Source organism: Rhododendron vialii, chromosome 5a (genome assembly GCF_030253575.1).
Source record: "Rhododendron vialii isolate Sample 1 chromosome 5a, ASM3025357v1".
Classification (NCBI taxonomy): Eukaryota; Viridiplantae; Streptophyta; class Magnoliopsida; order Ericales; family Ericaceae; genus Rhododendron; species Rhododendron vialii.
In genome coordinates, this window is record NC_080561.1 from 34836501 (window position 1) to 34852206 (window position 15706).

Here is a 15706-nt window from a genome sequence, read left to right on the forward strand (position 1 = left end):
CTATTTTGTAAAGTTAGGAGGGTGAAAGTTGGTGCATTGTCTATTTTGTCCCTAAAAGTAGATTTCATTTTGAAAAGTTAGTGAGTAAAAGTGTAATGATGATGGGTAAGTAGAGAAAGTGGAGGAAAAAGTTGATGTGAAATGTGTAATGATGATGTCTTTTTAATAAGTTGGAGTTACGAAGCAGGACACTTAAAAAGGGACGGAGGGAGTATAATATATGAAATCAATACAACCATCACATCTATTTTTATGCATATTACCATGCTTCTTTCATTCACAGTCTAGAGTATAAGAAACATATATGGCCTGGACACTTAAGTTATCAACAAAACATTGTTTGATTCTTCTAGTTATAGGAGTATCGTATACCAAAAAAATAACAATATGTATAACTTACGACAAGAAAAACATTTGGAAACACTGGCTTTGCTTATTGATTAGTACGTATGTGAGAGGAGCCGCTTTGCTTATTGATTAGTACATATATGAGAGGAATGGGGCTAGAGGTGTAATTGGTAGGTGTGTATCTAGCATTGCCATGAATACTCCTCCTCCTAAACTATATTTCAATTATTTCAATACTACTCATTTCCCTCTCTTTTGCTGCTGTGAACATAACCTTGAAAACTAGGAATCATCTTTTTTTTTTTTCTTCCCTAGAAAACTAGGATTGTTATGCAAATCAAAACAATCCTAATATTTTCCAGCCAAACAAATGACGTACCAAAGGAGATGGAAGCCCGATTCAAGACAAAGTTGAGTTAAATCAGCTACAAACCATCTGTGATGTTTGTGTTATCGTCGCTACAAATTTAAAACAAGTCATCCAACCATCACAGTATTCGTAAACCGAATCGAAACAAAATGATAAAAGAAATGTACACTCGACCAAGAAAAAAACACGCCTTCCAATTGATGAAGTTATTTGCAATAACAAACTCCATTTTCCGATGAAGTGTTTCTCAGCATTCGGTTTGACAAAGTTTCAGGACTCCACTTTCCGATGATCCCCATAGCCGTTTCTCCAGTCTGCAACCCTTAACACTGGCCTAAAGCTATTTAAGATGAGGGTACTGATTATGATCCCTCCTTTTGATGAACATTACCGTGTTTGGTAGAACCCTCTCAACAGCTCTGGTATCTTTCTCAATCTCTTGTTGAGAAGACTGAAGCAATATATGGCGGGATTCCCTCCAAACTCGCACCAAGAGCACCAAGAAACCCGTGAAAAGAGGCTAAAATAAACCAGATGCTTTTGGGGGGAGGCTAAGAATTTAAGTATGTTTCCCAACCATCTTTTTCTAGCTTCTTTGCTTTCGCAAGGACATCATTTTTAGTGTCTTCAAGGTATTGGGACATTCTGCACAAAACGTAAAACATGCATTTCAAATGGATACAAACTAGTCAGACACTCGTTCAAACGCGTGTAGGTTTGTTTTCATTTTTTGGGACTGGACACCCCTTCAGACACTTGACAGACATTTTCATCAATTTGGCCGACGCATTTTCATCATTTTGAGTCTTTGACATACATGAATGCATTCCAATCTCATAAATTAAATAAATTGGGATGAGAACCACCTACATATCACTCATTTGTATGTTGTCTTCGATGATGTATGCCATCTACACATGGATTAATGGAACAATTCATCCATGTTTTCATTTTACATTAGACCAATACTTTACACTCGAATGCTGTATTGTTCATTTTGCTAGTTGTTCGCGATACAATTCTTATTGCGTGGTGAATTAGTCAGTCATCTAGGGATTGTATCTGGCATCCTTCTAATGCCAACCAATGTTATGATGCATTTACCGAATATAGCATTCATTTATGATATATAAAATCATCTACACTTTATCTTACAAGGTGTGTCGTGTCTAGCAGTTTTTGACTAAGGTGGAGTCGGAGTGTCAGTGTCTTGTAGCATTTTTGTGCTTCTTAGGATGCAAACAGTCCACCACAATAATCATCTCACCAGGAAATTACTTATAGGCATATTTGCTTCCTTATCCCTCTCTCTTTCGAGAAAGGATAAGCAACAATGAGAGAGTGACATTTTGAGAGAGAGAGAGAGAGAAAAACCTTGCTTGCAGATCAGCATCACCAACCCCCAACATCCTTACTGCCAACAAACCTGCATTGGTGGCATTGTTTATTGCCACTGTTGCAACAGGAACTCCCCTTGGCATCTGCATATTGAAACAAAAATCACTATTTGTAGGGATTTTAACATAATGTCTTCAAAAAAACCTTACACTTACACTACAGCTGATATTATAAACCCAGACATCAAGTTGAAGAAGATACTAACGTGATACCAGTTGGACTGCACATGAGAATGACAGTGAGATATGAATGAGAAAGCAAAACAAGAACCACGTATCGCATGTCGCATAATCATGGCATCTGGTTGTCATCAATAATCTCCACATGCTATCAATCAGTTATGCTATTAGAGTTGCAGATTCAAGAGAAAATAGAGAGTACTGGGCAACAAGTCCCTTTAAAGGCACAGAAAATTAGTAGCCATACACATTGGAAAATTTTTATGCTCACTAGTTACTATCAATTATCCCAAAAGTATCCAGTCTATGAAATAAAGATCTCAGCTTTAGCCATCCATTTCAAGAAATGACCTATGACTAGTGCAAATTCTCAACATTCTTCAAACATTACATTGCAAAATGCCAAAACCTACTTCAGGAAAAGTTGGCATGAAATATACCTGCACAATTGACAAGAGAGAATCAAGTCCATCCAGTGATGAGGCGCGTACAGGAACACCAATAACAGGCAAGGGTGTTAGTGCAGCGACCATGCCTAAAGAAGGAGAAAAAGGATGTCAATGGTCATCTGGCATTTAAAGAAATGTAACCTGAACATATAATTCATGAATTCCAACCTGGCAAGTGGGCAGCACCTCCAGCACCAGCAATGATAACCTGAATCCCTCGCTCCCCAGCAGATGACGCATAAGAAAACATAATATCAGGAGTCCGGTGTGCTGAGACTATTCTCACCTGCACAACTTAATCCATCAATATAAATGTCACCCACAAGTGACTAGTTTACTTGTGATTTAAGAAAACAAATTTAAGCGAATAAAGGTTATATGACAATGTGACCTCATAAGGAATGTCAAACATATTCAATATCCTTGCTGCATCCTTCATGACGGGAAGATCTGAATCAGAACCCATAATGATCCCAACACGTGGCGTGACTGTCAAGAAAAAAAGGAGAGCAACATGAATATATATATAACAGCTTGGTATTTGAATGTCATTTTGGTAAGCATGTGCACATTACCATCTTGTACTAGAGTCAGCAATGCTGACAAAACTACAAATTACCCCCAAGATCGCACAACTTTGTGACTTAGACTAGGACAAGAGCTTTACATGCATCACAAGATCAATTTTTCTTCTAAACAAGTTTAACTGCAATTTAGAGTAGAGAAGTGTTTCAGATGCATGTGCAGATCCAGATACCCAATTCATCAATCTCAAAATACCAACTTCTGTGTTAAAAAAATTCCAATTTTGGGATACAGTGAAAGAGATGTGTCGGGCATCTCCTTTTTCCACTCCCTTCCTAGCGGTAGTGCAAAATGAACTGCCTCTTTCACACCTCAGTTACTCGCTAACATATGCATAGGAAATGAGGACCTATGGAACTATGAGACCGGAATCATTTACATAATGCAATATCATGGCTTCTTGTGGTTAATAAAATAAAATCACATCGGAAAATTTAAACATGTGGAATTGTCATAGTTGACGACGAAGTGTAGTTCCTTGAAGTGGGTGAGAGAAAGTGCAGTTAGGTATTGATTTGATGAGTCAGGTAACACACATCATTTTCCTTCCATGACCTTAAAGACCAAGATACCTGTAGAAATATGCAAGTATCCTCTGAGAGAGTCAGACAAGCATTGGGACCGTGTGAGGTAGCATTTGAGGCATGTCTTTTTTACTTGCAGATGACAAGTTATTTCACGACTAAAGAACACTGCCAATTGAAGTCTCTGTCCAACCAGAAACTGCCAGCAAATGGCTAACAAAACAAATGCAACTGCCTATCTTCTTATGTGTTTCTGAAGTCATAACTACGCCAAACAACATGCAGATTCTCCTAATCTGGCACAACTATCAGAAATGCATTAGACTGATAAAATACCAAGTTACTAACTAGACAACTGACCTGCGGTATCCCCATTTAATAATTCTTCGTTAAGCATGAACTTGAGTCGTGTTTCCACAATGGCCATAGAGGGGCCAACTATCGTGATGTGACCCATCTTTCGTTGCTTTCTCATTTCTGCAATACCGTTCGAACAAGCAACATAATATTGGGAGAGAAGTGGAACAATCAACATGAAGAACATAAACTGAATAGTTCTACCTAATAATCTAACCTGGCTTAGTATACCAATGAACAGTTGCCCCTGAAATACCTAATGCCCTTCCAATAAGTTGATGAGCCAGAAGAAAACCTGGTTCTCCCTGGAGGCATGACAACCGGTAACATATCAAACCAGTTAAGTTAGTTGCTACCTATCAAGAAATATAAAAGAAAAGCAGAAAAGATGACACTTTTGCTTGGAAGTTCACCGATGTTACAGACACGATATGAACCAGTAATTGAATATGAGAAGGTACAGTGAAAAAATTAGACAGGGTGCTATGCACTGGCGGCGCCAAGTTTGGCCATGGGTATTGAAATGAATACCCTGGGCATGGAGTTGTATATCAGCTAATCTGTTCTAAAGCGGGAAGATAAATAACCAAGCCACGCAACTTTAGAATTTGAACACCCATCCAAAGTACACTTACACACGATTTAAGAGTCTAATAAAGTTTGCAAAGACCTACATCAACAGAAAACTTTTAAACATGAGAATGCTAAGTGGACCGTGCGGAAAGGAAAAAAACAAAGATGGGTCACTTCATTACTCAAAACTCAAAAGAATTGACAGAAGATGCCTAAGAACAAAATTATCCATGAGAAAAATGTGAAAGTGATTTTAGTGCACATTTAAATAGCATGTAATATGACTCTTTAGGTAATATTGTTGTCGTCATTTTATGTGTCTCGCAATGCATATATGATGAGTGCAAATATGGAGCCACATGAGATCATATCCAATTGCGGTCACCGTAGCACTATTGTTTAGTACGGGGATGGATTGGGTAGACAAATAGGTGGACGCACACACAAAAAAAAAATCTCTCGATGGTTAATACTTAATAATATATCCAAAACAACAAAATCATATATTGCTCTTATTTGGGATCTGTGAAGTTTAAGCTAATCTATTCCTTATTATGAATGGTAATTAGGTGGGAATTGATTTTGCCACTCCCTTTTTTGTTAATGCCACTCCCCTTCTCTCACAAAACAAATCATCAAATAAGACACAAAGGGGAGTGGCAAAATCACTCCCATAGGTCTTATTTTTTCAAGACAGCTTGTAAACTTTATATTTCTGAATGATTAAACAAAGACTAAACCAAAGCGTCCAACAAACAATTTATCAAACCCCACAGGGAAACTTGGCATTGTGTTCAAGGGCTCACCAGGTAGAGTTCCTTCAACGGCCATTGGAAGTTCATCTGGTTGTTAACTTCAAGACACCCAGATTAATCTTTTCTTAAACAGAATAGGGTTGGGCGGGGTCTGAAGGGATAGTAGGCTTTTTTTTTTCAAATTTTTAAGGAAACTAAACAGTGATCTTTTAGCAGAACAGTTCATGTCAAAAGAACCATTCATGTCAAGCCTTGGTTATTATACCACTTCTCACCATCACATCTTTCTAGCCTTATTTCCATGTATTTCTTCGGGTTTGGAAACCAGATAACCTTTTTTGAAAAGCCAATCTTTTCCATTGTAAATAACTACGCAACTTGGAAGACTACCTTCATCTCGGGTCTTGTTAGTTGGTCATTTAATTTTCCAAAGCTATATTTGCATCAAATTCTGCATTTTGCCCCACATACTTGATGTTTAATCACTCACCACTCCAGGTACATTATATTTTACGATTTATCATCTACCGGTTAGTACAAATCTCTTCTTAATAACTAATTGCATTTCTAATACATACTTATCAATTTATGTTATGATGAACATAAAGTCAAAGCCATCAAGGAACCCATCTTTCAGCTGTCACACAATTGTTTCTGAGAAGTCAGCTTTAATGAACTTGTTTTCTAATTGCAACTATAATGGGGAAAGTTCATAACGCAAATGTATTTCACCTCGTCTTCACCCAGTATGTTGTACATAATAGCAGCTTGAGTTTTCATTGATGGATCACCTAGTTGAAGACCAAGAATCGCCCGCAAATGCTGCTCATATTGTGAAGTGAAGCATGATTCAATTGTGTGATGGCCACTATTGTGAGGTCTAGGAGCTACTTCATTTAGCAAAATCTGCGCACAAGAATAACTTAGATAAGAACATACCATCAGGAAATCTTTTCTTGAACAACCAACAAACAATTGCACAAACAAATGAAACAACATAACGCAACCTGACCATCCTCTGTCAAGAACAACTCCACTGCAAATACTCCAGCACCCTCTAAGGAACTAACTGCTTTATAGGCAACATCAGTAGCAAGTTTCCTGATCTTCAATGGCACATTTGCAGGTGCCTTAACAATGTGACAAATGTTTTCCCTGCAACAATATAAAGATCCACAGGCATATTTATTACATTTACTGATGACAGAGATCACAAACAATATGCCATCAGAGGTTGAAATAAGAAACAGGTTGGGTAAACTAGTGAAGCTGAAATATTTACCTGTGAATGGTTTCAACAACAGGATAACATAGGATAGATTCATCACGCCCTCTAGCTACAATCACAGCTAGCTCCTACCCAAAAAAAAAGAAACAAAACAATTGTAATCAGTGACTCTTACGCCATATAACAGGTACCTAAATAACAAGACATGACAATGTTGCAAATATACCACCATCAAAGAGAAATTCCACAAGGAAAAGATTAAGAACAGGAAGCAACAAATTGCATTGGATTAAAGCATAACTGCTACAGGAATTGCCTGAAGTGTTCAAACTAAAATTGCAAAACCACAAAAAAGACGATTAGTTGCATCTTAGCTTTGGTGTGATAGTGTCATAATATCACAGGTACTTTCGACTTTGTTGACATATAAGCAAAGTGCACAACAGGATTTATTTACTTTTTACTACCAAGCATAACAATTGTGTAAGCTTTACCTCTATCATGCCATACTTAAAAGTTAAGCACATGCTAGATATTATTTGGTTATTCCTGAAAAGATGTTCTAAACTACTACGAGTACAAAAACTGAAAAAAAGTGAGAAATTCTAACAATCTGGAAAACACCCATTTGAACCTCCAAATAAGTAACAGAATATTCCAAATTACTCATTCATTTGCACCTCACAAGCACCCCAAACAAATACCAGTTTTGACCGAGAAATTTTGATGACCAAAGATGTAGTTCCATCTCAAACCTTGGAAAAGAGGAAAAAGGCAAAAAAAGAAAAATGTTTCTAACTTCTAAGGCACTCCAAGTGGTAGCAAATGTTTGTTACACCATACTTACCGACAATTAATGGTGTAGTCAAATTTTAGTTTCTATATAAAAGTAAAAGAAAACCTTAAGCCCCCTCGCATCCATTGAAGATTCTACTTTTGAACAGTTACTTTTCAAATTTCAATAGTACTAGTAGGCCTCCAAAGTGAACAGTTACATAAGAGGAACTAACTACTGAATTCCATCATTCGCTATCATTACTTTTCAGTTTTCTGTCGAGGTCTATCCTTTAGAGGAACTCAAATAGGATGAGTGTTACGCCCTAACTTTTCTTATTCCCCAATGACCGCCTTTCTTTGATAATGCGCGGACATTGTGTCAATAGCACTAAAGTATCCCATAAAGAGATTCTACTATAGACATTATGTTAGAAGTTAGAAATCTTTGTTCAAGTGAGCATATTCAATTCTAGAACTTCAAGAGTAAAATTCTTGATAAATGTGATCACCACTGTTTTCAGTTCTCAAGCATGAATAGGCAGTCATATGTTGCCACGTGAAAATATCATGAAGCATCCCAAATGTGACAGCAAATTCAACAGTTACTTGTCACAACCATAAACTATGTTTTGACAGAGTTGAAATTTCCAAGCTTCTTCCCAAATCAACCACTAAAACTGTTTGTTTGGAACTCATAGTAGCTGAGCTCGTGTGTCTTACCTTGGTAATGTACAACTCAACATCAAAAATCACACAAGCAAACAGAAAACAAGCAGAAGTTTTTAGGGATACAAAGTAGATGTACGGATCACATGACAAATAGTACTAAGCAAATGGCACATAGTTGAAACCAACCTTCACAAATGGGGCCCATTGCTCAACATATAACCCATGATCATATCCTCCAAGGGCTGCAAAGAGAGTTGCCTAGATAATTAGGGGAACTGGAAGCAATATATAGTATATACAATAGAACAGAGGGAAGTTTGTTAATCCACATCAATAGAATATGGTTGAGATATGACAAAACAAGCTTCTTTTTTTTGAATTTTTTAGTTGTTACTAATTCACTCCCACAAAGAACCCAGCTAAAAATAAATGAAAAGAAAACTAGTTCTACATAATCAATAGATTGTCTATCTACAAGTAGAAATAAAAGAAAAAACAATAGACAGTAAGAATGTAATATCCCCCCACAAATTAGATGCAATAAATATAGGACATCCAGCAACAATTCAGAAGAACTAAATATAAAAAATCGGTGACATCAAACATTAAATAGGTTTAGAACTAGGGTAAATCAAGCATTCGACTTCTCAGACATAAGTCACATAACCTATGGTGCAACCATTTGCTATGGAGCAAGAGAGAATGAGCCGATGAGATTTCCAAGGGGGGAGAGAGAGAGAGAGAGAGAGAGAGAGAGAGAGAGAGAGAGAGAGAGAGAGAGAGAGAGAGAGAGAGAGAGAGAGAGAGGTAGGTATGAGTATTTTGATCAAGTAGAGTTTCGTCCAAACTAATGTTTTTCATTTAGAAATTTTGCCATTTTTAGTAGAGGGAGAGAGAGAGAGAGAAGTATGAGTATTTTGATCAAGTAGAGTTTTGTCCAAACTAATTGTTTTTTCATTTAGAAATTTTGCCATTTTTAGTATCACATAGGCGATTTGACTCCCGAAACAAGTTTGTTTTGAACTTCTAAACAACCCCTACCGTGTCCTCTATCATGTCCAACTTGCGGTGCATGCGTCCCAAACATGTCGAACTCAAAAAAATTAGTATGCAATCAAATGGACAGGCTGCCTGCCGTATGCCGCAGTATTTTCTCGTGTACATGCTGTGTGACTGTGTCCATGCCTGATAAGTGTTCGAGATGCAAACAATGACCAATAAGGCATGTTAGTTCTTCATGGCATTCATGCGTTACAAATTAAGGATAAACTTGGAAATCTACTGCAAGTGCAAAAAATGGATGCAATTATAATGCTTTGAATTTGTTGCAGAAAATTTGATATGGATAAAATACCATAAAATGTTTATGCATGGCCTAAACATGGAATTCCAATGAAGTTTTATCTAGTTTAACTTGATTTGAATAATGTCCACAATAAAGTACATCATCAAAAGCATCATTGAGCACTTAAATCAGAAATGCCTTTCTCTAAACTCGTGAACGTGCAATATACTGATTAATATAATACTCCCTCAGTCCCTAATTAAATGTCTGGACCGCAAACCTAGGCCTTAAAAGGATGCATTTTTTTCTTGGAATTTTTTCCCCCCACAAATCAATAGATATCAATGAGTTCTTTCAAGTTATGAAAAAAGTTTGAATTTTTTAAAGAAAAAATACATCTTTTTAAACGCCTAGGATTGTGGGCCAGACATTTATTTAGGGACGGAGAGAGTATATGTAAACCGGCATCTATGGATTTAAATACCAACAATTCACCATAAGCATGATAATTTGAGGCACAAAACAACGAAATCCTTGACTTGATTGATGCGACTTTAGTCTCGTTTCGAATGATGATAATGTTATCTACTAGTTAAGACGCTAGCTTCTATAATGAGGGGTGGGTTCAAGGTGTGATCGAGGATCCTATATAACCCAATTGACTGATTGACTGTGCTATCATAGATGATTCAGAGGAAAGAAGAATTCAAAAGAAAAATTAATTTATACATCTAATATACAAAGATATGTACTCTCGTATGTAGTTTCTCTTGATTTCATATTGAATATTATACTCAACAAGATTCATGACTTCTTAAACTTATTTTAAGAACATAGCATCCTGATTCGATCCATATCATATTAAACTATCTTATTCCACGAAAATAGCGACAGAAAATATATGTTTATAAGTTGTTATAGCCTCAAACACCTTTACATGTATTGCGACATGTGAAGAAAAAGAACGGAAAGAATGGGTCAAAGAACCTGGTTTGAATTCTATTAAATACTCTAATCAGGGTTTGATCAATAAATCATGGAAGAGTAAAGAGGTTATTTTTTCACTAGACACTGTGAAATTATTTTCGTGCTTTCTGGTAAGTAACAAAGTTAAGAACAGTTTTGAATCAACTATTACAAATCGCATGAAAAGTAAATATGAAGTGTATCTTTGCACCGCTAATAGTAAGATTTATCCTCCAAAATAGATTCACCTAAATATGGCATGAATCGTGTTTTCGTAAGACTTCAAAAATTTCATACTACTTGAGAACCATTTACCATCCTAGCGTATATAACCCAAAGGCTACGATATTAGACGGCTAGAGTAAGAAGACTGATCATAAATTTTTGTTGCAAAGCAGTCAGAGACAACAAACTTAGAGCTCATGAATCAACCAAAAGTTTGATGCTCCAAAATGGGGAGTCTGAGTCAAGATTCTGTGATTCAGAATCACATGGACTCTGGTAGGGACTTTACCAACAATAAAACAAATAGGGGGAACGACAAAATTAAAGTGAAAAATACATAGCTAGTTAACTACATACTGAGTCTGGAGTAAAATCATGGATGTCTATTCCTTACCAAAATATTACCATATTATATTTTCCAACAGTGGAAAGCAAATTACTGGATCATTTGCATGGATGGAAATCACCAGAAAAGTATTATGATGAAGTTCCAAATTGTTTACAGAAGCAAAGATCTTACTTTGTACTGCAGAAGAGATCTCCTCTTCCCTCTTAGCAACAGCATTTCCCCGCCCATCATAAGCAAGCCTTTTGCTCTTTATCATTAAAGGATACCCAAACAGGTCACCAGCCTTCTTGGCACTTTCAGGATCATCTATCTGTCTAAGCCATAGTTTTCTATCAAACAAAGTGATATTCTCCACTATCATTTTCAGAAAAAGAAAATAATAATGTTCTCATGACATGGTGAATTGGTGACTAACCTTCATAAACTTAGGAAGTGGGATGCCATGGCGAGAAAAATGAACCTTTTGGAGATATTTATCCTGAGACGGTAATACCCAAACCAGAAACAAACTTACATCAATAGAGTTGGTGATTCTTTAACAAACATTCAGGATATCTATACATCTACTTTCTCATAAACCACTTCCTGGATAGAGCAACTAAATACGATTAACCATGTCCACATTCAACATAGATCAATATGTCACTACCAAAATTTTTGCAATATATATCTAAGTATAATTAACTTGATTTCTCAAATGGCAAACAATAAAATAAAAGCCCCAACAGACAATGTATGCTACTGGTAACACAATATTTATGCAAGAGATGCGGTTGATTATTGATGTAAATATAGTCAGAACACGACCACATCGTTATAAAGTCATAGATGCATCCCACAGATTAGTTCAGATGACTTCGATAACTACTTATTGAGGTCATTATGTGATATCCTATTCAATGGTATCCAGATTCGAATTCGAGTCCAACACCATACCTGTATAATTCGGATCGTAGAGGCTTTAGGTTGGACATCTAGCCCTCGTTGTTCAAGCTTCTCTAGTGTTGCTACGTTAACATGCTCAATTTCAACGGTCAAAACTGAACACCTAGATACCAAACTTAATCAGCAACCTAAAAAAGTAGGTTCTGTTGAATGGTGGCAGTAATATTGCCATCAAGAGAACAAGTGAATAGGGAGAAAAAAACATTAGCTCGCAAGACTCTCATTCAAACCCAACCTTTTTGCAAACTCTTCAACTGTCACACTATCATCATAGCTCCCCACCACATGACAATCTGACAATGCACCTGTTGGGCAGTTCTCCATTGGGTCCAAAACAATCACCTTAATTGCCATTTGGGATGCGGCTTGACATAGCATCCGACCCAGTTGCCCTCCTCCCAACACACCGACAATGGTCTCTGACACCCCATGTATGGGTAAATCATTCTTCCTACACAAACATCATTCGGGTCTGCAACTAAAAATGTAGAAAATTATACATGTCTATCGAAATAAACGTATAGAAGGATGGATCGAGGGTGACACGGGACCACCACCAACCCAAAACTTTCCAAGATGGTTTTATTATAGTAGTACAGCAACTTATTTAAGTTCGCCACTCATAGGTAACCTGAAATACAAAAACCCACCTTGCCAGGTAAGTTCATATTGAAATGCATAATACTTCTATTAGCATTCAGAAAACCAACTATTTGAAATCTGTAAATTCAGCAATGCAGTGGAACGTAAGAAGTTCCAAACCCTTGAAATATTTATATCCATGTGTATACACTCATTCGAACAGAATTATATGCATTGAGGGATAAATATAACTAGAATATACATCGCGTGTGATAAATTTTACAAGGTGTGTGGACTGGAATCATACAGGGCAAATACAATGAGCGTGGATTGAAATGCACAAACACTTCTATTACTAAGGAAGTAGAATATCCATGTGTCTACTTCCCTCCGGATTGTCACATTATTTGCCATCCTCGAGACTGTTCACTCGGGAGTGGTTGCCTAGGTAAGACCTATTATTCCAAGATATCATGAAAACAATGCAGGGAAAGGTAAACAAAGTGTTTCAGTGTCTCGAAAATAAGTTCCAGAACTTGCAGAGTATTTCAGGTCATGTATATGTATTATGTATACACATTTGTACAAGCTCTGTTGAAAAGTTTAAGCACCTGTGAGAAGTATTGCAAGATTCGGGGGATGCTCCACAGGTGGTGTGCTGCTTCAGTGCTGTAGAAGAGGAAGACGAAGCGGTGGGGAAGTTGTTCGCCATGGGAAACCCTACCACGAAGCTTCGGTGTGTACTGAGAGCTGAACCTAAGGCGCAATCGATATGGTGGCTGGAAACTGTTGCTGTAGTTGGAGGATGGCTCAGGTGAAGCATTCTCTCTCGGTTTTCCTCTCTACAAAGAGACTGCGGTGACGCACTCCTTTTTACTCAAAAAACTCAGCTGGTAAAAACGATGACACAGTGTTCCACTGTCTCCTTAATTCAATGAAGTCGAAATGCACGAACACTTCCATTAGCATTCAGAAGACCAAAATGAAAATATTCAAAGCTATCATGAAAAACTGTGCAGCGTGTATACTGCCTTACGATTTTTGTGATTTCTTACCTCCTCTAAGAAAAAATTGCAGTAAGAGATAAGCATATTGTTGTTTCCAATTGAAGATCCAAAACTTGCACACCATTTCTGTGTGTACGGGAATCGCCTAAAATTCATACATATTGGATAAAAGTTCATAACATCATTCTTGAATTCATAACCTTTGCATATCAATTCATAACATTTTGACATATGTATAACAATTATTTTGGATTCATAGCATTTCATTGTCATGAATGGTAGAACAAAATGTCATGAACTTTTACGCAACTGTTGCGGATCCTTGTACAAATGTTGTGAATTTCATAGAATAAGTTATGAACTTCTATACAAAAAAATGTTATGAATTCAACGTGATTCGAGGGGGTGAATACCATACACAGCCAAATAGGGTTCTGTATTTAGTCTTTCCCTACTAATAGTGTCATGAATATATCAATAAATATATGTACATATGCAGGGCCGGCCCTTGGCAGGAGTCTAGAAAGTCGCCACTCCATGCCCAAAAGAATATTAAATAAGAAAGGCCCCAAAACAGGGGCGGCTCTAGGCTGCGAATCTTATTCGCCTCGGTTTATATTATTTTGTTGAACTATAATGTTTAGTAATTTCACAAACTTACTGAAAACTGTCGTTTAGTACCACTCCATGCCCAAAAGAATGTTAAAAAGAAAGGCCCCCTAAACAAGAGCGGCTCCAAGATCTAGGCAGCGAATCTTATTCGGCTCGGTCTATTTTGTCTTGTTGGACTATATAATGTTTAGTAATTTCACAAACTTATTGAAAACTGTCTTTTAGTTTGGCTTCATACAATACTAGAAAAAAACGAGGTTACATATATGGAAAACATACATATGTGTATTTTTTGAACCCAGGGGTTCGCTTGTACGCCGAGCCGCCCTGCCCCTAAACGATAACAATCCTATGTCTTTTCTGAATGAATTCATTCATGGCGTGTGGACTAGAAATCCCTTTACTCCTTTGTTTATTTACTAGACCCCGAACATGTTTTTGTTAAAGCTATCTAAATTATCATTAAGTAAAACAATGAACACATAAGAGTTAGACAACCAGAGAGAGAGAGAGAGAGAGAGAGGTACCTCTGCTCGACCTTAGTCCGATTTGAGACGGCGGGCGAGAGAGCGGCGGTGAGACGAAGAGAGAGAGAAGTAACTCTGTTCGTCAGTTCTCTCCGCTAGTACTCCGTAGTAGTAGTTCGATTTTAAAAAGAGATTGGGTGAACTTTACAAACACCCCCCTTGATTTGAAAATAATTACACTTTGCGCCCTCGATTCCTTGAAATCACTCTTGGTTCACGTACACTTACTTTTTTCTATTGTCTCGACCAAGGTTTTGAATAAAGCACCGGTTACGAACTTACGATACTGTCTGTGTTGGTATGATATGTACCTGAATTGAAGTAATTTCGGGTACCATAATTTATTATACTAACACGAAAAATATATCTTTAAAAAAGAGTTACTTATACAATAAATATGCAATTATAAGGCTTTTGATCCTTTGTCTGAAATGCCTGTCGCACACCCAAAATGTTGACACGTGTATTTATGGACACTTGTCGGCATTTTGGGTGTAGTTTGTATTTATGGACATGTGTCCCTTCCTCTCTTACTCATTTGATACACCGGTACAAAAAGCTGAGGTAACCGAAATGACCTGGAATAGACGAAATTATTTGGTTTTTTTTACGAAGCGAAACTTGAAGTTGTAAGCACCAAATTTCCTGTTGAACGGTATATTAGATGGTACAGTACGATATTCAAAACTTTGATTTGGAAAAATTTAGTCTATTGACTAGCAAAAATACATCATCAAAAAATAGGACATTATGTACCACTTCTATGAGAGATTATTCAGTGCTTTGGGGCACTACCGCGTGTTTTCTACTCTATTTAACTGTATCATTTTTTTAAAGCAGTTTAATGTTGTAGTTTCCAAAACACACTTAATTATGAAAAATTAAGACCTAATTTCAAGTAAAAAAGTCTTAATGTTTAAAGTAAGATTTAAAAAAAAAAAGATCTAATTTTTACAGTAACATAAAGGCCCCACTTTGTAAAGTAAGAGAAATCGC

At 36.9% G+C, this 15706-nt stretch overlaps 1 protein-coding gene across 12 annotated transcripts; it reads right to left on the minus strand.

Annotated features, from left to right (window-relative positions):
* Positions 1–719: 719 nt before the first annotated feature.
* LOC131327049 (phosphoribosylaminoimidazole carboxylase, chloroplastic-like) lies at positions 720–14912 on the minus strand. Of its 12 annotated transcripts, none has more exons than XM_058360035.1 (18): positions 14711–14912; positions 13176–13489; positions 12218–12433; positions 11974–12085; positions 11453–11515; positions 11209–11347; positions 8399–8454; positions 6821–6894; positions 6546–6693; positions 6271–6444; positions 4428–4515; positions 4214–4330; positions 3136–3233; positions 2913–3030; positions 2736–2830; positions 2093–2199; positions 1330–1363; positions 720–1298 (listed from the first exon to the last, which is right to left on the minus strand). In XM_058360035.1, exons 2-18 carry the CDS (start codon positions 13385–13387, stop codon positions 1278–1280), a joined length of 1872 nt encoding a protein of 623 aa, XP_058216018.1. In that variant the 5' UTR covers positions 13388–13489; positions 14711–14912; the 3' UTR covers positions 720–1277. The 12 variants fall into 12 exon arrangements, with proteins under 12 accessions (XP_058216018.1, XP_058216014.1, XP_058216017.1 ...); XM_058360031.1 differs by adding an exon at positions 13620–13716 and having other exon boundaries at positions 720–1363; positions 14711–14910; XM_058360034.1 differs by adding an exon at positions 14463–14516 and having other exon boundaries at positions 720–1363; positions 13176–13406; positions 14711–14910.
* Between the last annotated feature and the right edge of the window lie 794 nt (positions 14913–15706).